Raw genomic sequence first — 27,612 nt, forward strand, 5'->3', positions numbered from 1 at the left:
CGACACATCTATATATATTTCGGAACAACCATAGACACTCTATATGTGAATGTTGGAGTTAGCTATACAGGGTTGAGATTGATTCCAAAATATATATAGTTTGAGTTGTGATCAATACTGAGATACGTATACACTGGGTCGTGGATTGATTCAAGATAATATTTATCAATTTATTTCTGTACATCTAACTGTGGACAACTAGTTGTAGGTTACTAACGAGGACAGCTGACTTAATAAACTTAAAACATCAAAATATATTAAAAGTGTTGTAAATATATTTTGAACATACTTTGATATATATGTATATATTGTTATAGGTTCGTGAATCAACCAGTGGCCAAGTCTTACTTCCCGATGAAGTAAAAATCTGTGAAAGTGAGTTATAGTCCCACTTTTAAAATCTAATATTTTTGGGATGAGAATACATGCAGGTTTTATAAATGATTTACAAAATAGACACAAGTACGTGAAACTACATTCTATGGTTGAATTATCGAAATCGAATATGCCCCTTTTTATTAAGTCTGGTAATCTAAGAATTAGGGAACAGACACCCTAATTGACGCGAATCCTAAAGATAGATCTATTGGTCCTAACAAACCCCATCCAAAGTACCGGATGCTTTAGTACTTCAAAATTTATATCATATCCGAAGGGTGTCCCGGAATGATGGGGATATTCTTATATATGCATCTTGTTAATGTCGGTTACCAGGTGTTCACCATATGAATGATTTTTATCTCTATGTATGGGATGTGTATTGAAATATGAAATCTTGTGGTCTATTGTTACGATTTGATATATATAGGTTAAACCTATAACTCACCAACATTTTTGTTGACCTTTAAAGCATATTTATTCTCAGGTGATTATTAAGAGCTTCCGCTGTCGCATACTTAAATAAGGACGAGATTTGGAGTCCATGCTTGTATGATATTGTGTAAAAACTGCATTCAAGAAACTTATTTTGTTGTAGCATATTTGTATTGTAAACCATTATGTAATGGTCGTGTGTAAACAGGATATTTTAGATTATCATTATTTGATAATCTACGTAAAGCTTTTTAAACCTTTATTGATGAAATAAAGGTTATGGTTTGTTTTAAAATGAATGCAGTCTTTGAAAAACGTCTCATATAGAGGTCAAAACCTCGCAACGAAATCAATTAATATGGAACGTTTTTAATCAATAAGAACGGGACATTTCACATACGTCCGTTAAAAGGCTAGTGCTCTAGCTCGAACGGGGATATCAAGCCCTATGGATCCATATACTACTACTCGCGCCCACCAGTTCTTATAACCGGCAGTTACTAGTTACCAAAGCTAAGGGATTTTCGGTTCAAACTCAGTGTAGAATTTAGTATGTACTTGTATCCATTGCGTTTAAAATAAAGTGCATGTATTCTCAGCCCAAAAATATAGATTGCAAAAGCAATTAAAAAGGGATTAATGAAACTCACTTTAGCAGCATATAAATTCGTTCACCAAAATGTGACCGAAACTCGGATTACCAAATAACCGTAGATCTCAACCTAGAGAACATATGTTGGTCAATAAATGTTTATCAAGCTAGGTCAGGTTATAGTGTATCACAATCCTAATGCTCGAGATCGACATACAAAAGTTATCCAAAGTCGTTTCAAAAAGTCAATTTTGACAATAGTTCAACAAAACGAGACGTACCTTATATAAGGATTCATTTACTCGGTTGGTAATATTCAAAAATCCAATTTATCAATCTTACAAACAAGTTGTTTAAATATTAATTGCAGATTCAAAAGCAATTCCAATTAACGTCAATTATAATTCAGTTGATCATATCTTTTAATCCGTTCATCGAAACTATTCGATATCTAAATGAAAAGTTATTGATTTTTCGCTAGCTTTCCAAAAATATGTATATCATATACCTTTTACCAGTAATATATGTATTTAATTCATGATTCATTATAAACTGTTTAGCGATAAAATTTAGCATACAAGCATGTATAAATATATATACTCGAGCACTAGACATGGATACACAATTAATATATAAAAGATAAAAATATAAGTCTTACGTATCAATATTGAGATTCAATATTGTAGAAAAGTACGTAGACGCAACGGAGATGATAAACACTAGGTTTGATTCATATATACCCCCGAACATTACCCATAACCTCCTTGGCAATAACCCATAATTTCCTTAGCTCTAGCTTGCTCGTAAACCATTTTTGAAATCTTTTAGACATAACCTCGTCGTAGTATTTTATGTATAATACTAATAATTATTATACTACTGATAATAATAATAATAATAATAATAAGATTAATAATAATATTAATCTTAATAATAATAATAATAATAATAATAATAATAATAATAATAATAATAATAATAATAATAATAATAATAATAATAATAATAATAATAAATATAAATATAAGAGTGTGAGAGAGAGATGGATGGAATGCATCAAAAAAACAGAAACGATCGAGCTTTTATACATGTTTGCTGAATCTGATGCCCATGCAATCGCATGGGCTTTCAGTGCAAATGCCATGCGATCGCATGGCCTGTCTGGACAGCTCACTTTCGTTTGTTTTCTTGCTTGTCAACATATTATTTAATTATATATATAATATATTTAATTTATATAATTAATTATATATTATATTAAATTCACATGCATAGTTGACTTGTACTTTTTGTTCCGATAAGTCGTACATCATCACTCGACTTATGTCCCGGTTCCGGTTTTTCGAACGTCCTTTCGTACGCTGAGAAAACTTGTACATTACGTTTCGCGACTCGTACCTTTGTCAAAATATAGTCTTAAATTGTCCATAAACTATACCACTCGAGATATAACTTATACTTTTGAGTGTTTTGGTCATTTACTTCTATAAATCATCTTCTCGTTATTTGTTAATATATATATAATAACAATTCGTTTTATGACCAAGTTAATATTATATTTTATCGTATTGTTAAATATATATTTTCAATATTAATAAACACGTTTTAAAATACATATCGCAAGTTTATTCATATCTAATTCCAACAGTTAATATTCCTTATTATTGTATGTGTCTAAATTACGTTATTTAAACAAACACTTTAATATTTATTTCGAATATCGTTAAAAATGAACGATTTCTTAAATCAACGTGGACCTCACAACAGAGACTCGTAATAATATTATAATCCGTAAGGGATTCAATAAATATCTTTTAATTCAATCGTTTTACATAATCTTTTATCTCCGTAGTTAAATATGTCGATCAGGTAATCAAACCAATAATTTTTAATTCACAGTATCATATACTCAACACTTTGTTACGTTTTCAAGTTATAGTATATGTATCTATTTACATATAATTGTTCACGAATCGTTGAGAACAATCGAAGGGTAATTGAATAGTTCAAAATTTTGAGATTCAACTTCATAGACTTTGGTTATCGTGTCGGAAATGTTAATCATACAAAGATTAAGTTTAAATTTGGTCAGAAATTTCCGGGTCATCACATTTTGCAAGAGTCTGATATTGAGATCCGGGATAAGAAGGGTGCTGAAAATTTGGCTGCCGATCATCTCTCTAGACTCGAGAATCCAAATCTCGAGACACTTCATGACTCTAATATTCAAGAAAATTTTCCGGATGAACATCTCATGAAAGTAGAGGCAAGTGACGAGCCATGGTATGTTGACTTCGCGAATTATCTTGTGGGCGGGTTTCTTGAAAAAATGTGGTCACATCAAAAAAGAAGGAAATTCTTTAGTGACATTAAACACTAATTTTGGGAGGACCCGTACCTTTTTCGGCGATGTGTTGATGGTACTATTCGAATGTGTGTTTCCGGAGCGGAATGTACCAAAATTTTGCTTGCTTTCCATCTTGGTCCTACGGGTGGGCACTTTGGTCTCCATCTAGATGACTGGAAAAAAGAGAAGAAAAAACTCTGCCGTACTTTAATTAATAAAAGAACTTGGCGTGAAAGATACTTGCAATCCGAAGTATAATGCGTTGAATCTCGAAATCGGACAATTAAAGAAAAAGGTTGCGGATATTGAATTGGAAGGTGAGCCTCAGGATTTAAATAGTAATGAATTGGCGGATTGGATTGAAAATCGAAAATTGTGGTTTCAAAAGGATAAGGAAAAGTCAGATATCCTCAAACAAAAGGCGAGATTTAATGGGCAATCGAGGGTGATGAAAATGACAAATACTTTCACTCGGTCATTCATAGACGCAATAATAAAAACAATATTCGAGGAATAAATCTGAACGGTGTTTGGCACGAAAACCCTATTATTATCAAAGAAGAAGCATTCAAACATTTCAAATCTCGTTTTTGTCGTTTCATGTTCACCTCTTCTCTTTCGTGCAGTTTGTCGGATACGGATGCGAATTGTTTGGAGTTACCATTTTCCGCTAGTGAAATACTTGCGGCCGTAAAAGATTGTGGTGGGGATAAGGCGCCAGGCCCGGATAGTTTTAATATGAAATTTTTTAAGATGTATTGGGAAGTGGTTAAAGACAAATTGGTAAATGCTTTCAATCGTTTTGGAAAACTGGCGAAATCTTAAAGGGTTGTAACTCATCCTTTATTGCTAAAAAAACGACCCTCAAAATTTTGCTAAGGAGGTAAATTAAAATTGCTTAGGGGCTATTTTGTAATTTGCTGATTTTTCTAAGGAGGTAAATTAAAATTGCTTGCGGATCTAGATAAAAGCCGACGGCCAATTTATTTTCATTCGCAAGATTATTAGGGTTTACAATTTTTTTATTATTTTTTAATTAGGGTTTACAATCTAAAACGTTTGGTCAATTTCATTCCCAATGGCCGAGGTAATTCGTTTTCTTTCTTTATTTTTCTGCGATCTATATCTACAAATTTTGCTAATCAAACATAGTTGGTTGATATTCTAGGCTATTATGATCTGTGTTGACAATTCTCGATGGGGAAGCTGTCATTGATTTAGTCGCGAGGCTCAACTTAATTTTGTTCGATCGTATTGCCAAGAGAAACTCCAGGTATTTTATTTTATTTAATTTTTGTTTTTTTTTTTTAAATTTTTGTTGAAGTTTCGGTTAAAAGCAAATTGTGTTGGCGTATATATATATATATATATATATATATATATATATATATATATATATATATATATATATATATATATATATATATCAAAGATCCTCATAGCGATTAGAAGAATCTGACGTAAAGAATCTTTAAATTAAAAAAATGACCTGATGATTTTATTGATTATGTTCAAATTATACTCCATACTCTACTTTGAATCATCCAATCTGAATCATATATTGGTATCTGATTTGTGTTAATAAAACCAAATAAAAGAGTGCCCTAATTAATCCCATCCGGATCCAATGGTTTATCAGCTTAGCTATTATATATGTTATAATAATAACGTTGCTGTTGTTTTTCCCCTAGATAAAACTTGCCGTATCTCTGTATGTTTCCATTATTTGTTTATTTATCTTATTTTATTTTTATTATATATTCTTTTTCATTTAGATTAACAACTAATCGTGGTGTTGATATATCACCAATTGTTGGAATTGTTTTCTTGCAGAGAAATCGGAACAATGTTATAGGCCTGATGACATTGGGTACTGAAAAGGAAGTCTTGCTTTTTCCTACTAGCAAGCTTGATCAAATCTTGGGTCACACGACATTATATACATATACATACTAAAACCCTAAACCCTAATTTAAACTATACTACTTTAATCAAAACCCTAGTTTTATTAAAAACTTAATTAATTATTAAACCCTAATTTATTAAACCTAACCCTAATTATTTAATACCATTTCAATTATATGCATATACTAGATTTAAGAGCCCGTGCGTTGCACGGGTACTCTTCAGTTAAGTAAATCTAAAACGTCAAAAGTTATATCATGATACAGAATGATGATGACATTATCAAAAGTATATAAATCATAAGAATTGAAAACGTTATCAAACAATATTTGTGTTCCAATCACTATAAAATTAACTTTATTTTTAAATTGCAGATTTAACTACAAAATTAACCTTATTTTTAAATTGCAGATTTAACGTGAAATAAACTTTGGAGCCCGTGCATTACACGGGAGTTAAAAAATCGTTAAATTTACTTCATAATTTTGAGTTTCTCAAACAGTTTCTACCGTGAGCCATCACCTTCGCTTATGCAAACATGTTTGATGTTATGCTTAGTATGAAATTTAGTCAAATAGTTTTGAGTTTATCAAAAAATTCCTCTCAATTTTCCCATGAAATTTTTTGGCACGACTATACATAAAACAAATACTGATAAATTAAACAACATAACTTTAAGTGTCATGCTTTGCTTTTCATATGGAATGCTTGTAAACTAAAAAATCAAGCAAAGACATTACGTTTTGCTTAAAACAAAAAACATAACATAATATTTCAAAAAGAAAATACCTTGGTGTTATTTTGAATCAAACATCCGAATGATATAAAATTATAAATTTAACCTTATGTATGTGACAATGTATAAATAGTTTAAGATCCATTTACAACCTACAAAAGAGCATACAACCATGTTTCTAATTTTATTATCTTGAATCTTGAATATACTTTCACATTACATTACAGTTAAAGAATGTATAAGATCCTAACATTAATCAAAGCATTCGTCAGTTTGTTACTTACAGTAGTTGCTAATAAACTTGTGCTCATTATTACATATCTATAACATATACAAATACAACTTTCCTTTAATTTAGAAACAAAAAATGAGTACTAACAGTATAAAAATAAAATTAACATGGAACTCAAAATAGGTACACTTGAATAGTTGAATCATACCATGTTTCTAACACAATATTAAAACACTTCTAACACAGTGTAGTCTCATACATTGTTTAGCATCTTAAAAGGCAATTTCCTTCTCGTCCATACGATTCATCTCTTGTTTTCAATTTAACCTACCCTTGTGGTTGTCGGGTTGCATGTCGTGGTCCATGCATCCGCTTGCCAGTGTCGAGGTCATCTGGTTCAATTTAGCCTACCCTTGTTGAAGGCCTGACTTAAGGTATCTAAATAAAAAGAAGTAAAATAAGATATGACAAATAAGATAGGTAACAGTAATGCTTACGATTTTCACCAACATTACCATAGTTAACATTTTGACCACCATTACCACAGCTTACACTAAGAACATAAGATGAACGGAGATCAACATACACCTTCTGAAATAAGACCACCAATGCACGTAGCATTAGGATTCTCGGAGCTAAAATGTTCGAAAACGGAAGGTCCGGTGGCTCGTATGGTCCTGACCGTTTGCGAAATTAAAGGTTCAGTTTCTAAGATAAGACAACATAATGGACACAAGCACAAACACCAAAAAAAGCAGTAAGTAAATGTAAGTCGTAAACACCAAAGGACTATTCTATAATAATTTATTAACATACACAAATCCATCTCGATCACAATCAAAAGGACTCGAATCTTTCTAAGGGACAGAGGGTATGCATTCATTTCTAAGCAATTAGTCTTAATAAAAATATCCCTTTTCTAAAGTAAAAAATCATTGAGGGGTCCAACTAAGGAATTGGTCACTTATTTGCAAAACCTAGGCAGAGATAATGCGTCAACGCAGAATAATATCTAAAAAGCAGAATAATATTTAAAAAGCAACTGACTTTGGTTTGACTTTCTACCTTGGGTTTCCAAATTATTATAAAACAGAATCAAACATCAACGTCCTGAACAGGAAAGACGTTATCCGTTTATCCATAAAAAAGAATCAAACTTTTGTAATTTTTGATTCAAGATCATTAGCTAAGATAACTTGAGAAGTCCACACCATCATTTTGAGTAGTTAGTCAATCACATTAACTTGATTCAAAATTCTTGAAAAATTGGCTACCACAATTCTTAGATCGTTGATAGTTCGTTCTGACTTATCAAAAATAAGTTACACGAAACAGATACGCAACCAAAAGTTGTTGCTTTTCTATTCATTTACCCCTTAGAACAAAAGAGACGACCACAAATATACCTAAAAAAATGCAGAATTGTTGATTTTACATATCTTGAATTCCTTCTAAAGTCAAAAATATAAGCCTCTTTTGTTAGTAACTTTGCAGTCCTCTTCACTACAAAGTAAGAAAATATAAGACCATTTATCATCTATCGTTATAACGATCATACATAACATGTGCAAGTACATAACTATGTAACAAATTACAAAAAACAAACCTTTTCCGAATTATGCCCAGACTGAGCAATATTTCAGTGATTCTTGTACCGTTGTAATCTCGTTTGCCTATATTTTCCAAAAAGTAGTGACTGAGATGGCTTACCCATTTTTGTTGCCAACTGTTTTGGCTACAACTATATGTTGAACATTTGGGTCTGAATGACCTTTTGGTTATCATTTACCTCAAGAATCATATCCTGCAATTGAAAGGTCAAAGTATATAAGTCAATAATCAGAAGGTCATTCATGTTCAAAATAAAACAAACAGTAGTCATGGCTTGCAAACCCACAAAACAGTTGACTTTGGTGATTGTGATAAACAAACCAGAAGTGACCCAAATGGTCAACAGGATGTAGCAAAAAAAAAAAAAAAAAAAAAAAAAAAAAAAAACAGTTTACTCCTTTTTTTTGGTAGCCAAAACAGTTGTGTTTGGTCATTCTGATTAACAAAGCAAATGGTCATTATGCTTGCAAACAAACAAACCTTTGATATGGGTTGCACAAAAAAACAAACATTTGGTTTATCAGGTGCATTTGGTTTCGACGGTGGTGATTTGAAGGTTAGAAGAGCGCATACTTCTTGCTACTTCACACTTGTGCGTGATTATCCAACAAGGGAAAAAAGGATAGTTTTCCTTACCGGAGGGTATGTATGTGTGTATGTTGATTATTCTTAAATGTTTCAGCTGACTACTACTAACTTCTTTTATCTATACTATTAGTATTAGTATTAGTATTATATGTTAATAATAATAATAATAATATGTTATATTTTTGCTGTTGCCTGCCAGTCCTCCAGATTTCAGTTGTGAAGGAGCGAAATTTTATGGAAACCAGTTAAAAGAAGCGGGCATAGGTGTTGATGTTTATAACTTCCGTGTAAAGGGAGATTATTATTATGGAGGTTTGCAGTCGCTGTATGATGTGTATGTTGGTGCTGCTAATTGTAATAACAACAGCTTCATTCAACACGTTGACTCTTGGTCACTCAGTCTTACTACTGGTTTCTTACCCAGGTATATGTATGCGCGCGCGCGCACACACACACACACACACACACAAACAAACACCTGGGTTGCTTATGTATTTGATTTTGATTTTGTTATTGTATACTTCGTAATTTATTAAGTGTATTTTGATTTTATTTACTTGTTTTTGTGAACATCCACTGTCAGCTCTCCGGAAAAAGAAATAGAGAACAAAGCAAGGAATAATAAAGGCAAAGGTAGTAAGGAAGTTTTCGAAAGATTTGAATATCTACGTGGTCAATTAAATAACCTCCCCTCGGAACTTGCCCGGGAAGTTGACAACTATTTTAAAGCACGGGGAATGGGATGTCTTGAACTTAAGAAACTTGACAACAAATTTAAAGCATCACCAGATAACGATAAGAAGAAGAAAAGGAAGAACTATTTTAAAGCACGGGGAATGAGACCTCTTATGGGACGTCTTGAACTTAAGAAACTTGACAACAAATCTAAAGCATCACCAGATAACGATAATCCCAAGTTGAAGAAGAAGAGAAGGATGAAGTATAAGAGCACAGGGAGTCGTGAGGCCAAAACAGGGGAAATGGTGTTAAATCTCAGTGTTAAATAATTATTTAATTATTTTTTTAATACTTTTAATAATATTATTTAACTTATTTTTTTTTTTATACTTTTATCTATTATTTATTTATTTAATATGATTATTAATTATAAACTATAAAAATAAATAATACTTTTAGTTAGTAATATTTATAATTATAAATTATAAATATTTAAAGAGAATTTAGCCCAACTATAAAAATAAATGTAAGCCCACTAATTTGGCCAATTTTTTAACCAATCTTTAAACCTAATTATTTATTATTTATACTAATTATTTACTCCGTATTCTTCTTCTTCCTAACTGAAACGCACCTGCAAAAGTCAAAAAATACACAGCAACAACATCAAATAACAAAAGGAAAAAAGAAAGAAAAGAAAAAAAAGGAAAAAGAAGTAGAAACGTCGGGTGGGTAACGGTGGCCACCGTTAAACTCATTTAACGCCGAACCGGAGTCGACGAAACCACCGTTGCCGGCGTTAAATTCCTTCGACGGTGAAAAATTGCATCGACTCCTGGTGCTCTAATAATTAGGATATGGCTGCTGCTGCTTTACCCGTGTCCGTTGCTGAATTGTTGTTTCGATGTTTGTATACTCTTACTCTGTTAAGTTTACTGCAAAACTACGGGATCATAATATGAACCTATAATAATATAATCTGGTTGTGTGGCTGGCTAGCTAGCTATTGGTTAGTGTGTAAAACTAGCCATGTGTTTGTTTCTTGCATGTATTTGGAGTGACTAGTGTTGTTGATGTATGTGTACTCTGTTCAGGGCCGGTCAAACTTTAGTCAAAGTTTTTGCATGCCCCGGGCGAAATGATTATAAAATGCCCCCAACAGTTTCGCAAACATATATCTTTATGAGGTTTAAAATATAGGTATTAATAATTTTTTTCGAAATGATGCCCCTAACCGTGTGATGCCCCGGGCTGTTGCCCGCTTCGCCCATAGCCTTAGCCGGCCCTGACTCTGTTAAGTTGTCTGAACGACACAACATAATATGAACCTATAAGCATATGTTTATCTGGTTAAAACATAATAGTGATTCTTACTTAGTAAGTGATAGTATCTCTCGATCATCCCATGCAAGCTCTGGTTTCTCACACTTGCAAAATTCTCAAAAGCCTTCCTTAAAGCTTTCGCCTTCATCAACCAACTTGACAGAAGCATTTCCCTCATGTCTCTTCTCTAAGGCATCCCATATAGTCTTGGCTGTCTTATACTTTCTAAACCGATGAAAGATCTCACGTGGAAGTCACCAAGTCAGAATGGAGTAGGCTTTCTTCTCATCAATGTGTCTTGCTTCTGCTCACCAGTTCAGTTAGACTACTAAGAGGTGCAAGAGATCCTCCCAATCTTAATAATCTACCATAGTTTTGGATCTATACCATTTATGTCTAAATCTAGGTTTCCGGTGTCGGTAGCAAGGTTACAAAAGACGTGAGACGGGGTCGAGACAGCCGGCTCCCAAAATAGGTCGATACGTTCGAGATGGAAGTCGAGACGGACATTGATCAAAGTTGACTTTTAAATATATACAAGTATATAAATGTACACATATTTTAAACCCAAAAACTTTAATTGACTAATTTTTACCTATAAACGCCATCACCGTGAATCTAATACAAAACAATTTAAACTAAAATACGGCATATTTGACCCATTTTACCCACATTCCTGGCTTTTCCGATTTTTGACATATTTTGACCCGATTTTATCCAACTTTGACCCGAATTTCAACCGTTGACTATCATATTATACGGTTCCTTTCGAGACAGGACATGCTTGTCACCAAACTGCCGAGACGCGGCCATTTGCAACAGCAGTGGTAATCATTTCAACTCGACAACTTGGGACCTCTATTCTAATTCCCCACTTCCAGCACCATTTAGTAACATGTTTTGCACACTAAGTGTTTGGTTTTGGGTAGCCATTGCGGAATCGAACACGGTGAAGAATTTTGTAAATCTTCTGTTCAAGACTTACGCACGTAAGTTTAGCCCTTGCGCAGAGATGTCTATAACTTTCGCACGGATTTCAAAATGTCACTCACGCACGTACGTCTATGGTCTTGCGCACGTAAGTCAAATCCTACTCTTACGCACGTACGTAGACACTTGTGCACGCGAGAGTGTTCTTCGTGGCAGCAACAGAAAATAGGGTTCCCGAATCGAATCAACAAAATATTTAAACCTTTGAATCGTGAAATCATTTTCGCAATAAGGTATTTCGATCCTATATATTGCCTATGGGTTACACAACATCCTTATTGGGATAAGACAAATGCACGACTCCAATATAGACAATTTAAAATTGGAAGTCAAAGAACGAAGAGTTTTATTTATTTTGAGAATGTTCAATTTTCCATCATCTCATCATTTGTAATTGAGACATGAATCCTTTATATATAGAGTATGAAAGGTTGTAACTTTTCACCATGAAAGGTTACAACTTTGGTGTAAAGGTTTTCATGAAATGTCACACGTTTTGGTGTAAATGTACAATGGTTACAACATTTAATGAAGTCACACAATTTCATTAAAAGTTACACAAATTTATGAAGAGTTGTGTCTTTTCGCCATAACTAGTCAAGATACCCCTGAAATCACGGGTTAATTAAAAGACAAATTTACAGCATAAAGTTTAAAAGTATTTAGTTAGAATGGTTGTTTATAATATAAGTGATGTAAATGAATACAGATATTGTTTAACACAAACGGCATGTCATATATCATACAAAAGATGGATAGAATTATAGAAATAAGTTAAGTCATGCCAAATACAAATATTAATTTACATATTCTGCTTGTTGGCGGGAAAATTGCAGAATAACATAATTCATTGTCTTTAAATTCCCTAATTCGGAGAAACATCTAACACATAAAAGCAATATTCATCAAGATTGTAGGTTATTGCACATTCATTAACTGGCTTTAATACATTCTCTCTCACAAACACGCCCCATCCACCTGAGACTGATAAGTTTGGTTTTATCTTGTTGTTTTCTTGTCTCAATACCCATTTGAATTGATAACCTTGAAGATTGAAGCATACAATTGTAGAACCATGATTGAGTCCATGATTGAGAATGCAAACCTGCTGCACCAAGTTTTTGAGCAAGTTTTTCAATCAATTTAAAGTTTTCAGCACTTTTAAGAGCTCGTCCCCCTGTTATGACAACACTTGCGTTTCCAAGATGTGATGACCCGAAAATTTTTGACTTATTTAAACTAATTCTCTATACGATTTATTATTTTAACACGTTAAACAAAGTCTGTTAGATTGAGTCTCAAAATTTTAGAACTGTTACATATATACAATTACCTTTGACTACTCTCGACGATTCATGAACAATTATATGTATGTATATATATATGTACAAGTAAAAAACGACTTTCCTACAGTAAAAATTACTTTGCTACAGTAAAACACAATTTGCTACAGTAAAACACTATTTGCTACAGTGAAACCGTATTTTGCTACATTGCTACAGTGAAACCAATCTTTAAACCTAATTATTTATTATTTATACTAATTATTTACTCCGTATTCTTCTTCTTCCTAACTGAAACGCACCTGCAAAAGTCAAAAAATACACAGCAACAACATCAAATAACAAAAGGAAAAAAGAAAGAAAAGAAAAAAAAGGAAAAAGAAGTAGAAACGTCGGGTGGGTAACGGTGGCCACCGTTAAACTCATTTAATGCCGAACCGGAGTCGACGAAACCACCGTTGCCGGCGTTAAATTCCTTCGACGGTGAAAAATTGCATCGACTCCTGGTGCTCTAATAATTAGGATATGGCTGCTGCTGCTTTACCCGTGTCCGTTGCTGAATTGTTGTTTCGATGTTTGTGTACTCTTACTCTGTTAAGTTTGCTGCAAAACTACGGGATCATAATATGAACCTATAATAATATAATCTGGTTGTGTGGCTGGCTAGCTAGCTATTGGTTAGTGTGTTAAACTAGCCATGTGTTTGTTTCTTGCATGTATTTGGAGTGACTAGTGTTGTTGATGTATGTGTACTCTTGATAATGCTAAAAACGAACATATATTTCATAGCATTATTCCTCAAAAAAGACAAGCTTTTAGTTGCAATTGTTCTATTTACAAGTGATATTCGTTTAAATAATAAAAGGTGAAGACAAAAGACAGATTCGACGAATTGAAGACGCAAACGACCAAAAAGCTCAAAAGTACAAAAGACAATCAAAAAGGTTCCAATTATTGATAAGAAACGTCTCGAAATTACAAGAGTACAAGATTCAAAACGCAAAGTACAAGATATTAAATTGTACGCAAGGACGTTCGAAAATCCGGAACCGGGACCAGAGTCAACTCTTAACGCTCGACGCAACGGACTAAAAATTACAAGTTAACTATGTATATAAATATAATATAATATATAATTAATTATATTAATTATATATATATTATATATATATTAAAAACCGTCGGCAGAGAAAGACTCCAAGGGTGTGAGCTGTAAATTCATCCTCCGCGACTCGCGGAGTTTGAAGAGGTTTTAACCGCGAGTCGCGGAGCCCCAAAATGAAAAACCCCCTATAAAGCAAACCGAATTCTGATCAAAAATCATCATCTTTTTCTTCCTCATTCATACGTAAAATTTATATTTATATTTATAATTTATATTTTAATTTTAATTATAATTCTAATAATAAGGGTATGTTAGCGAATGTTGTAAGGGTGTAAGTCGAAATTCTGTCCGTGTAACGCTACGCTATTTTTAATCATTGTAAGTTATGTTCAACCTTTTTATATTAATGTCTCGTAGCTAAGTTATTATTATGCTTATTTAAAATGAAGTAATCATGATGTTGGGCTAATTACTAAAATTGGGTAATTGGGCTTTGTACCATAATTGGGGTTTGGACAAAAGAACGACACTTGTGGAAATTAGACTATGGGCTATTAATGGGCTTTATATTTGTTTAACTAAATGATAGTTTGTTAATGTTAATATAAAGATTTACAATTGGGCGTCCCTATAAATTACCATACACACTCGATCGGACACGATGGGCGGGGTATTTATATGTACGAATAATCGTTCATTTAACCGGACACGGGAATGGATTAATAGCCACTAGAATTATTAAAACAGAGGTGAAATTACATTCAAGGGTAATTGGTGTAATTGTTAACAAAGTAGTAAAACCTTGGTTTACACGCAGTCGATAACCTGGTGTATTCATTGAACAAAGTATTAAAACCTTGTTACGATTCGAATCCCCAATTAGTTGGAATATTTAACTTCGGGTATAATAATAATTTGACGAGGACACTCGCACTTTATATTTATGACTGATGGACTGTTATGGACAAAAACCAGACGGACATATTAAATAATCCAGGACAAAGGACAATTAACCCATGGGCATAAAACTAAAATCAACACGTCAAACATCATGATTACGGAAGTTTAAATAAGCATAATTCTTTTATTTCATATTTAATTTCCTTTATTTTATATTTAATTGCACTTCTAATTATCGCATTTTTATTGTTATTGTTATTTAATCGCACTTTTAATTATCGTACTTTTTAATTATCGCAAGTTTATTTTATCGCACTTTTATTATTCGCAATTTCATTATCGTTATTTACTTTACGCTTTAATTTAAGTCTTTTATTTATTTAATATTTTACATTTGGTTTTAACTGCGACTAAAGTTTTAAAATCGACAAACCGGTCATTAAACGGTAAAAACCCCCCTTTTATAATAATAATATTACTTATATATATATTTGTATTTTTATAAAAGTAAACTAATATAGCGTTGAGCTTTGTTTAAAGATTTCCCTGTGGAACGAACCGGACTTACTAAAAACTACACTACTGTACGATTAGGTACACTGCCTATAAGTGTTGTAGCAAGGTTTAAGTATATACATTCTATAAATAAATAAATATCTTGTGTAAAATTGTATCGTATTTAATAGTTTTTCCTAGTAAAATATAAGCTATTTTATATACACCTCGCATAACATCAAGTTATTTTTGGCGCCGCTGCCGGGGAACACTCTTAAACGCCGGAAGCGCAACGCTAATAATATAAAAAAAAAAAAAAAAAATTAGCTTACTTTTATTAAAATTCGTTTTTGTAAAAATACGTTTTAATTATTCAAAAATATAAAAAGAAAAACAAAAATATAAAGTATTTTTTTAGATTTTGTTAAATATTTAAGTTTTATAAGTTTCTTTATTTCTATTTTAATTTATAAAAATATAAGTTTTATTAAATATCTTTTATTTATAGAAAAAACAGAAAACAGAAAATAAAAATAAATAAATAAAGAAAAAACGCGTCGAAGATTAAATCTGTCAACTGAATTTCTGAACCCCGCGAGTCGCGGGGTTTGAAGCATTAAATACCGCAAGTCGCGGAGACTTTCTGACACGCCGACAAAAACCCTAATTCAGCATTAATTACGGTTAATTATTAATTATTATTATTATAACCCTAATTATTATTAATATTATAATTAAGTTTTATTTTAATTTAAGTTTTATTTAATTTATATTTTAGTTTAATTAGTTTTATTAAATTATAAAATTAATAGTTTAATAAAATAAATAATATAAAAATAATATTTTTATAAAAATTGTACTTTTTACAACTTTTTGTATATTTTTATATTTTGTCCCTTTTTAATCGTTTTAGCGTAACTTTTGTATTTTTAGCTCATATTTAGTTTTAATTCATAGTTTTTGCCATAATTATTTTTACTTCTAGATTTTTAGGCTTTGCCGTAGAATTCCTTAAGTGCTTTTTCTTTAGACTAAGATTTAGGTGCTTTAGAATTTTGCGACGCCTTTTTAAGTTTTAGTTTCTTTTTAAGTTATTTCCATTTGGGATTTAGTTTTTCTTGTAAGCTTTAATATTTTTAGACACCTTTTACTATGTATCAATTATCATTACAATTAGTAATTTCAATTTGCGATTATAATTTTAAGTTAGTTGTAGTAATAAGGTTAGGTTAGTCAAGTATTTTTAAGTTTTATAAGTTTCTTTTATTTTTCCGTCACCTTTTATTTTTCAACCATTTTTCTTTTTCGACCTTTTTCGACGAACTCTTTTTCTCTCTTATTTCTCGCTATTCTAGTTTTAGGACTTAGAATTTATTCTACTTCTTATCTAAATTTCTTAAAATTACGAAAATTTATTTTAAGTGGTTAAATTAATAGACATCAAAATTTTCTGGTTCGTAGTAATAGTTGGATTTGTACGTGGACCGGGTTATTGGAGCCAAACAGTCCTCAATTATATTGAGACCAAACGAATCCTGCCCCTCTGCTGCATCTTTTGGCTATTCGAAACGTGGGCAAAATCAGAAAAGTCTATTGATTGGATAACTTATTATAATTTTTATTTCCTTTTAAAAACTAATAGGATATTCAGTGAATGCACCGAGCAAGACGTTCACCACCTTTTGTACGTTCACCACCTGTAACTAGATCAAGACATTTAGCAAATATAACCGCCGTTAATTTTTCTTTAGAATCGTCATCTAGTAGACCAAGTACTTCAGTTCAAATTTCCGATAATCCATTTTTTGAACCCGACCTCACAATTGAGAATCCGGAGAATATTCAGGAACGGTTCGTAGATCCTGAACCACTAAACTTTCCTCCGGAACCACCAATCATTCAAACAGAGATTGTTGAGGAACGAACCATTAAATCAGAATCATCTAGTGATACCGATTCAACAAATTCAATTATGGAGAATCTGGAACCTTTAAGTATGGAAGACCGAATGAGAGCTAAACGCACTGGCCAAGGTCACGCAATTACTCATCCAGACATTAATGCGCCAGATTATGAAATCAAAGGACAAATTCTACACATGGTGACTAATCAATGCCAATTTAGTGGTGCGCCGAAGGAAGATCCAAATGAACATCTACGTACCTTTAATAGGATCTGCACACTATTTAAAATCCGAGAAGTGGAGGATGAACAGATATATCTCATGTTATTTCCCTGGACTTTAAAGGGAGAAGCCAAAGATTGGTTGGAATCGTTACCTGAAGGGGCGATTGATACATGGGATGTTTTAGTTGACAAATTTCTTAAACAATTCTTTCCTGCATCTAAAGCCGTAAGACTTCAAGCAGAAATTGTTACGTTCACACAGAAACCAAATGAAACTCTATATGAGGCATGGACTAGATATGGAAAGTTGTTAAGAGGATGTCCGCAACATGGTTTAGACACCTGTCAAATAGTACAAATATTCTACCAAGGATGCGACATCACTACAAGGAAAGACATAGATATAGCAGCTGGTGGTTCTATTATGAAGAAAACCGAAACTGATGCTTACAAAATTATTGATAATACTGCTTCCCACTCACATGAGTGGCACCAAGAAAAAGATATCATTAGATCATCTAAAGCAGCTAGAGCCGATTCTAGCCATGACTTAGATTCCATTTCCGCAAAGATAGATGCTGTGGAGAGACGAATGGAAAAGATGACTAAAGATATTCACTCAATACGAATTAGTTGTGAGCAGTGTGGAGGACCACATTTGACAAAAGATTGTCTCAGTATTGAATTAACAATGGAACAAAGAGAGAATATTTCATACATAAACCAAAGGCCTGGAAATAATTATCAGAATAATTATCAACCGCCAAGACCGATTTACAATCAAAACCAGAATTATAACCGAAATATTCCATACAACAACCAACAAGGTCCTACCAATCAACAAGTATCTAATAGCAATTACAATCAGCAAAGACCGAATTTTCAAAACAAACCACCACAACAAACCGATGATAAAAAGCCGAATTTAGAAGATATGATGACGAAGCTAGTTGAAACTCAAACGCAGTTTTTCACATCTCAAAAACAAACCAATGAACAAAATGCTCAAGCATTTAGAAATCAACAAGCTTCTATTCAAAATCTGGAACAAGAAGTAAGTAACCTAGCAAGGTTAATAGGTGAAAGAAAACCGGGAAGTCTACCTAGCGATACAAATGCTAAACCCCGGAATGAAACAGCTAAAGTCATTACCACAAGAAGTGGTACAACACTTAAACCACCTGAAATACCTGTAACTTCTGATGAAACTATTCCTACTCCACAAGAACCACAACCTGATCAAGATAAAGAAAAAGAACCGGTAGTTGAGAAAGTTAATGAAGATAACACAGTTAAGGCTAAACCTTATGTTAAACCATACCAACCACCACTTCCTTACCCGAGTAAAATGAAGAAAGAAAAACTTGAAGCCGAGCAATCCAAATTCTTGGATATGTTTAAACAGATAAATGTAAATCTTCCTTTCATTGATGTGATTTCAGGAATGCCAAGATATGCTAAATTCTTGAAAGATCTAATCTCAAATAGAAAGAAAATGGAAGAACTCTCGGCTGTTACTATGAATGCTAATTGTTCAGCAGTGCTGTTGAATAAGATACCAGAAAAACTATCTGATCCAGGAAGTTTCACAATTCCATGTTTTCTGGGTAGTCTTAGTTCAATAGAAGCATTGGCAGACTTAGGTGCTAGTATAAATCTAATGCCGTATTCACTATACACTAAACTAGACCTTGGAGAATTGAAACCAACAAGAATAAGCATACAACTAGCCGATAGATCAATAAAATATCCTAGAGGGATAATGGAGAACATGCTAGTTAAAGTTGGTACTTTAGTATTTCCAGTAGATTTTGTTGTTTTGGACATGGAAGAAGATTCTCAAGTTCCTCTCATATTAGGAAGACCATTCTTAAACACGGCTAAAGCAATGATAGACGTGTTCGGTAAGAAACTGACCCTAAGTATAGAGGATGAGAGTGTTACCTTTTTAGTTGATAGAGCAATGCAACAACCACAATTTGCAGATGATACATGTTATTATATTCAAACTATAGATGCACATGCAGAATTATTAGAAGAATTTCCAGAATTACAAGGAACAGGAGAATGTTCTTTAGGAGAAGGTAATGAACCAATTGATGAAGCTGAAATGTTAGCTACACTTATAGCTAATGGATATGAACCAACAACAGAAGAAATTCAAATGCTAAAAGAAGAAGACAGATATCGATATAAATCATCGATAGAAGAACCTCCGAAATTAGAGTTAAAGCCACTTCCAAACCATTTGGAATACGCTTATTTACATGGTGAATCTGAATTACCTGTAATAATATCGTCTTCTCTTACTAAAAATGAGAAATCACAACTCATTTCTGTGTTGAAAGCTCATAAACCAGCCATTGCATGGAAGATTCATGATATTAAAGGAATAAGTTCTTCGTATTGCACACATAAAATCCTTATGGAAGAAGGTCATAAAACGTATGTGCAACGCCAACGAAGACTAAATCCTAATATGCAAGATGTAGTTAAGAAAGAGATTATTAAACTGCTAGATGCAGGTTTGATATATCCAATCTCTGATAGTCCATGGGTAAGCCCAGTTCAATGCGTGCCTATGAAGGGTGGCATGACTGTCATTACAAATGAGAAAAATGAGCTTATTCCTACTAGGACTGTAACAGGATGGCGTGTATGTATTGATTATAGAAAATTAAATGACGCCACCAGAAAGGATCACTTTCCCTTACCTTTCATAGATCAAATGTTGGAAAGATTAGCCGGAAATAGCTACTATTGTTTTCTAGATGGATTTTCCGGATATTTTCAAATTCCAATAGCACCCGAGGATCAAGAGAAAACCACATTCACGTGCCCTTATGGTACTTTTGCTTACAAACGCATGCCATTTGGACTTTGTAACGCCCCTGCAACCTTTCAAAGGTGCATGATGGCGATTTTTCACGACATGATAGAAGAATGCATGGAAGTATTCATGGATGACTTTTCAGTCTTCGGTGATACATTTAAATCATGTCTAATTAATCTGGAACGAATGCTAATTAGATGCGAAAAATCAAATCTAGTACTTAATTGGGAGAAATGCCATTTCATGGTTAAAGAAGGCATCGTTCTTGGACATAAAATTTCAAAAGAAGGAATTGAAGTGGATAGAGCTAAAGTAGATGTAATTGCTAAACTTCCACATCCCACCAATGTTAGAGGAGTTAGGAGTTTTCTAGGGCATGCCGGTTTTTACCGACGTTTCATAAAAGATTTTTCTAAAATTGCCACTCCTATGAATAAACTCCTAGAAAAGGATGCGCCATTCATCTTTTCAGATGAGTGTATCAAATCTTTTAATATTCTTAAAGAGAAACTCACTAATGCGCCGATCATGATAACACCAAATTGGAATCTACCATTTGAACTAATGTGCGATGCAAGTGATTTTGCAATGGGAGCCGTTTTAGGACAAAGGATTGAAAAACGATTTCAACCTATATATTATGCTAGTAAGACGTTACAAGGAGCACAAACGAACTATACAACTACTGAAAAAGAACTCCTTGCTATTGTCTTTGCTTTTGACAAATTTCGATCATATCTCGTTCTAGCAAAAACGGTAGTCTATACCGACCATTCTGCTCTTAGATACTTATTTTCAAAACAAGATGCTAAACCAAGATTAATCCGTTGGATCTTACTCTTACAAGAGTTTGATATTGAAATCCGAGATAAAAGAGGAGCAGAAAATCTCGCCGCTGATCATCTTTCTCGTCTTGAAAATCCCGAATTAGAAGTTCTAAATGAATCAGCCATACAAGACAACTTTCCTGATGAATATCTATTGAAGATAGATTATAAAGAAATCCCATGGTTTGCAGACTATGCAAACTACTTAGTTTGTGGATTCCTTGAAAAAGGATTATCGTACCAAAGACGAAAGAAATTCTTCAGTGATATAAAACACTATTTCTGGGAAGATCCACATTTGTTTAAAAGTTGTCCCGATGGAATAATACGCCGATGTGTATTTGGAGATGAAGCTAGTAAAATATTAAACCATTGTCACACAGGACCAACAGGAGGGCATTATGGGCCTCAACTAACAGCAAGAAAAGTTTATGAAGCTGGATTCTATTGGCCTACAATTTACAAAGACGCACACCTTCTTTGCAAATCCTGTGATGCATGTCAAAGGGCCGGAAAAATAAGTCAACGTGATGAAATGCCACAAAATGTCATCCAAGTATGTGAAGTATTTGACATTTGGGGTATTGACTTTATGGGTCCATTTCCAAAATCTAATAATAATCTATATATACTCGTAGCCATTGATTATGTATCTAAATGGGCGGAAGCACAAGCTCTCCCAACTAACGATGCACGAGTTGTAGTCAACTTTTTAAAACGTCTTTTTGTAAGGTTTGGAACACCGAAAGCTTTAATAAGTGATCGGGGTACTCATTTCTGTAATAATCAACTTGAGAAAGTTCTTAAAAGATATGGAGTAACTCATAAAATCTCCACCGCATATCATCCACAAACAAGTGGACAAGTTGAAAATACCAACCGAGCTTTAAAACGTATTCTAGAGAAAACCGTAGGATCAAATCCGAAGGAATGGTCCATTAAATTGGAGGATGCACTCTGGGCTTTTAGAACAGCCTACAAAACTCCAATTGGAACCACACCTTTTAGACTTGTTTATGGAAAAGCATGTCATCTTCCAGTAGAAATTGAACACAAAGCATTTTGGGCTTTGAAAACATGTAATCTTGATTTACATGAAGCCGGACGTCTACGATTAAGTCAACTAAACGAATTAGAAGAATTAAGACATGAAGCATACGAAAATTCGTTAATCTATAAAGAAAGAACGAAGAAATGGCATGATAAAAGAATCAGAAGTTCAAAAGAATTTAAAGAAGGAGACAGAGTTCTTCTTTTCAATTCACGATTCAAGCTATTTCCTGGAAAATTGAAATCAAGATGGTCTGGACCATTCATAGTCAAAAGAGTTTTCTCATACGGAACGATAGAATTAATAAATTCAAATGGGATTGAATTTAAAGTTAATGGTCACAGAGTTAAACATTACATACATGGTCCGATGGAAGTCGACAACGAAGTTAATCACAATTTCGACACCACAGCTAACTAAGTGTAGGGAGAATCAAGTCTTTAAAGGATAATATGTATTTCTGTTAGAGTTAGATTGTCTGTTTTCGTGTAGTTCTCGAAAATGGAACACGAATGGTCTTTCCCTAGCAGACCCTAAAGAACTAGTCTTCTCCCCCCATTCTGAATTTTTATTTTTTTAGGTTTTTACAAAATGAAGACTGCCTGTGAACTAAACCATGGTCTAATGCTACACGCTTTGATTACTAAACGTAATAATGACATACTACCGAGTGAAATAGTATCAGTAATCAGAGAAAGAATGGACGGAGTTAGAAAAGAATCCAGATGCGAAGATAATAAGTTACAATTTGGTAAAGGAAAATCAAAATCCGCAGCGAAAAGAAGAGCACGACACCTAGAAAGATGTCACAAATGCGGAAAATGGTCACATGGAGGTAAATGTTCCAATAATCAAACCTATTCAAATACCGAATTTGTTACTTTATGCAGAGACGGACCGTTCATATGTTTAGAAGAAAAGACACTGAATGCTCGAGGTTACGCCTATGTAGCCATGGAAAACCAATTAAACCGACTATCTTATGAATGGGATAGATCATATAACTAAGAAATCTATTTCACAGGTATGTCTGTACAGTTTTTATTTTTATTTTTATTTTTAACCTTTTGATAATAAACGCTAATTTGTTCGCTAAAAAGTATTAAATTGGTATTGAATAAAATTAGGTTTGGCGACCGAAATTATTGATATCATTCAAAAATTTATTACATCACTGCGAAATTTAACGTTTATTCTTAAGGTATAAATATCTTTAATCAATCAACCCTAAATATTTCAAAAATTCGTCATGAGTTAAATTAGGTCTTGGAACCGAAATAACTTTACCGAAAAGAGGGGCGCATATTTTTGATAATATTTGATTGATTAAAGTGGGATAAAAAGACAAAAAGATTTTTAAATTTATTTTTACCATGTTTTTAAAATTAATATTTAAATCTTAAATTAATATTGTAAATTTTGCAAAAACAATATATTTAAAATTGTAAATATTTGAAAAATTAATATAAGTTTGATATGAATTTATGAATTTTTAAATTAAGTTGGTGTGAATTTTTAAAATATAAATTTTTAATTTTATGCATTTCAAATTTTAAGTTTGGTGTGAATTTTTAATAATAATTTTGAATTTTATATTTAAGTTGTGTGAATTTAAAAACAAAAATTTACTTTATCTCATTAAGTTAAGAATATGATTTTTAAAATTCATCGTAAGTTGAAGATTAGGTCTTTGAACCGAAATTGCTTTACCCGAGGGAGGGACGAGAATTTTTATTATCATTATTTTTAACCTTATTAAATTAGAGTATGCCAAAAACATTGAAAAAACCCAAAAATCTTAGCTTTTAAAACAATCGCTACAAAAAGACAAATTTTAAAATTTTGTCGAGGGACGGACTAGGACATCGATCCGAAACGACCTCGTCCTAAATAACAAGGGAAACAAAATTTTAAAATTAAGTACTTAATTGTTTCAAAAGTTAATGATTATATATATAAAAAAAAAAAAAAAGGCTCCGCGACTCGCGGAGTTTGGAGGGTAAATCCCCGCGACTCGCGGGAAGACCGGATTACAGAAAAAAAATAAAGAGCTGCAAACTGATCAGTTTCACTCCCCCACCCAAACAACAGGGTAAAACAACGCATTTTCAAAGACTGGCATTAAGTTCAGCAAAAGCAACTAATTTTGACGACAAGATGCAAAATATATGTGAAATAACAACAAGACGGAATGAACAAATGATGTGCACCATTTATCATTCAGCAAACAAACGCCAATATATTTGGAAACTTTGGTAAAATTTAATCATTTTCACACAAATCACCCTCAATAATTTAAATTGTTACTGATTTCTTGCAAATGAGGGCATTGCAAGATCTTAAGTGTGGGAAGGGGTTAAATTCTTTCGGATTTTAAAATTTTTACTTTATACACTTGGTTACCATTAAAAATACTAGTAAAGCAGTAGTTGTATTAGAATCTAGTGCTCTCTGATAATAAAGAACAGCCCTGGTCTTATATACTGACTACCCAATTCTAGTAAAAAATTTTAAAATTTTCAAATAAATGAATTCAAAATCATGTTTATACATAATTATGAACGATAAAACTAGGTTTTAACACCGAAATTATTGTTACCTCGGAAAGGACATAAATTAAGAAACAAACTAAAATGTTAAAATTCATTTAAAATGGAATAGAGGACGATAAAAAGGAAAATAAAAGCCAAGTGTGGGAAAATTTACCAAGTTATCTTAAACATATGTCACATATATCTGTAACAAATAACTGAAAATACTTTTGCTTTGGACTAAACTAAACTGTTTTACCCGATGAAAGAAAAGAAGAGATGGATCTACACGATGAATCAATTCCATCATTAAAAGGAAGTAAAGTCTTCCGAAAAAAACACGCGCTTCTTGATTTAGGTCATGAAGTTGTCGTCCAGACCAGCTGTAGGTTGACGAAAAATCTAGAAAAGTCATCACTAAAATCAGCAGGAAATCCACGGACCTCAGCATCAAACAGGGTCGCCAAGTGGTCAGATTTATCCTAACCATGAGAAGGATTTATCTCGTACAATGGGGGGGCACCATGCAAATTAGCTGGACAAGACTAATGAATCAGATCCCCAGAAAGGATAATCTCCTTTTAAAGATTAAAAATCAGCTTTTAAGACTGATATTACTCAATCCTAGAGATTGACCTTAAAGATTGAGAATTCAAACTCATGGAATTCAATGATATCTAAACTCGAGCTTGAACGAGAAAATATTTTGATCAAAATTATAAACCGATTTGTTTTCTGAAAACCCTATTTTCAATGCGTTCATTACCATTGAACGTAAAATCCTAGGAATTCACCTGGAATTCATTAGGTCACCTGAACCAAATCGGGTGTCAACCGTAAGAACGGTGGTTGCATAGCATGGTCAAAGACAGGACCTTGTGCCAGACCAAAAAATTATAAGGGTGAGCTTTACTATTGCTCCTACAAAGGATAGTAATTGCGTCCGACACGTTATAGACCATAATCAAAAGCATGTCACGGGACATTGCCTTAACAGTTGCTTGTTCAACGCTTTCCTTTACAACCGGACGGTAGTTTGCCGAAAGGTAATATACGGAACAAGTAAACTGGACGTGTTGCTTTCCAAATACAAGGTTAGCAAGTGGGTGACACAAAACCGCAAGTTTTGAGCTAAAATTTTCAAATCTAAAACCCACCAAACCCACAAAAATATTTTGCAAACACCGGTAAAGGGTTATTCCGGAAAACTTATCTAGGGTAAAAACTAGATTTAATTTTCAAAAGATCAAATGTTTTCATAAAGATCCAATTTCCTTAATGGATCTAAATTTTTATAGTCATGTGGGACTGTAAACCATATCGTTACTACCATTGTTTATATCACCGTATAGAAATCACTGATGTACAAAGTGTGAAGAATAAAGAAGTGATTCTAATATTTCAAGACGATATTGCTTGAGGACAAGCAACGCTCAAGTGTGGGAATATTTGATAATGCTAAAAACGAACATATATTTCATAGCATTATTCCTCAAGAAAGACAAGCTTTTAGTTGCAATTGTTCTATTTACAAGTGATATTCGTTTAAATAATAAAAGGTGAAGACAAAAGACAGATTCGACGAATTGAAGACGCAAACGACCAAAAAGCTCAAAAGTACAAAAGACAATCAAAAAGGTTCCAATTATTGATAAGAAACGTCTCGAAATTACAAGAGTACAAGATTCAAAACGCAAAGTACAAGATATTAAATTGTACGCAAGGACGTTCGAAAATCCGGAACCGGGACCAGAGTCAACTCTTAACGCTCGACGCAACGGACTAAAAATTACAAGTTAACTATGTATATAAATATAATATAATATATAATTAATTATATTAATTATATATATATTATATATATATTAAAAACCGTCGGCAGAGAAAGACTCCAAGGGTGTGAGCTGTAAATTCATCCTCCGCGACTCGCGGAGTTTGAAGAGGTTTTAACCGCGAGTCGCGGAGCCCCAAAATGAAAAACCCCTTATAAAGCAAACCGAATTCTGATCAAAAATCATCATCTTTTTCTTCCTCATTCATACGTAAAATTTATATTTATATTTATAATTTATATTTTAATTTTAATTATAATTCTAATAATAAGGGTATGTTAGCGAATGTTGTAAGGGTGTAAGTCGAAATTCTGTCCGTGTAACGCTACGCTATTTTTAATCATTGTAAGTTATGTTCAACCTTTTTATATTAATGTCTCGTAGCTAAGTTATTATTATGCTTATTTAAAACGAAGTAATCATGATGTTGGGCTAATTACTAAAATTGGGTAATTGGGCTTTGTACCATAATTGGGGTTTGGACAAAAGAACGACACTTGTGGAAATTAGACTATGGGCTATTAATGGGCTTTATATTTGTTTAACTAAATGATAGTTTGTTAATGTTAATATAAAGATTTACAATTGGGCGTTCCTATAAATTACCATACACACTCGATCGGACACGATGGGCGGGGTATTTATATGTACGAATAATCGTTCATTTAACCGGACACGGGAATGGATTAATAGCCACTAGAATTATTAAAACATAGGTGAAATTACATTCAAGGGTAATTGGTGTAATTGTTAACAAAGTAGTAAAACCTTGGTTTACACGCAGTCGATAACCTGGTGTATTCATTGAACAAA

At 32.8% G+C, this 27,612-nt stretch overlaps 1 protein-coding gene, 1 long non-coding RNA gene and 1 pseudogene across 2 annotated transcripts; all 3 read left to right on the forward strand.

Annotated features, from left to right (window-relative positions):
* Positions 1-4,769: 4,769 nt before the first annotated feature.
* Positions 4,770-5,692, forward strand: LOC139857066 (uncharacterized). The gene is made up of 3 exons (XR_011762336.1): positions 4,770-4,839; positions 4,921-5,025; positions 5,586-5,692. It is a non-coding gene; the product is annotated as an uncharacterized lncRNA (long non-coding RNA).
* Positions 5,693-8,620: 2,928 nt separating this feature from the next.
* LOC139858930 (uncharacterized) lies at positions 8,621-9,831 on the forward strand. The gene is made up of 3 exons (XM_071847761.1): positions 8,621-8,878; positions 9,024-9,248; positions 9,408-9,831. Exons 1-3 carry the CDS (start codon positions 8,688-8,690, stop codon positions 9,829-9,831), a joined length of 840 nt encoding a protein of 279 aa, XP_071703862.1. The 5' UTR covers positions 8,621-8,687.
* Positions 9,832-21,977: 12,146 nt separating this feature from the next.
* Positions 21,978-27,612, forward strand: part of LOC139858931 (uncharacterized) — a 313,467-nt pseudogene continuing 307,832 nt past the window's right edge.

The sequence above is a fragment of the Rutidosis leptorrhynchoides genome, chromosome 7 (genome assembly GCF_046630445.1).
Source record: "Rutidosis leptorrhynchoides isolate AG116_Rl617_1_P2 chromosome 7, CSIRO_AGI_Rlap_v1, whole genome shotgun sequence".
Classification (NCBI taxonomy): domain Eukaryota; kingdom Viridiplantae; phylum Streptophyta; class Magnoliopsida; order Asterales; family Asteraceae; genus Rutidosis; species Rutidosis leptorrhynchoides.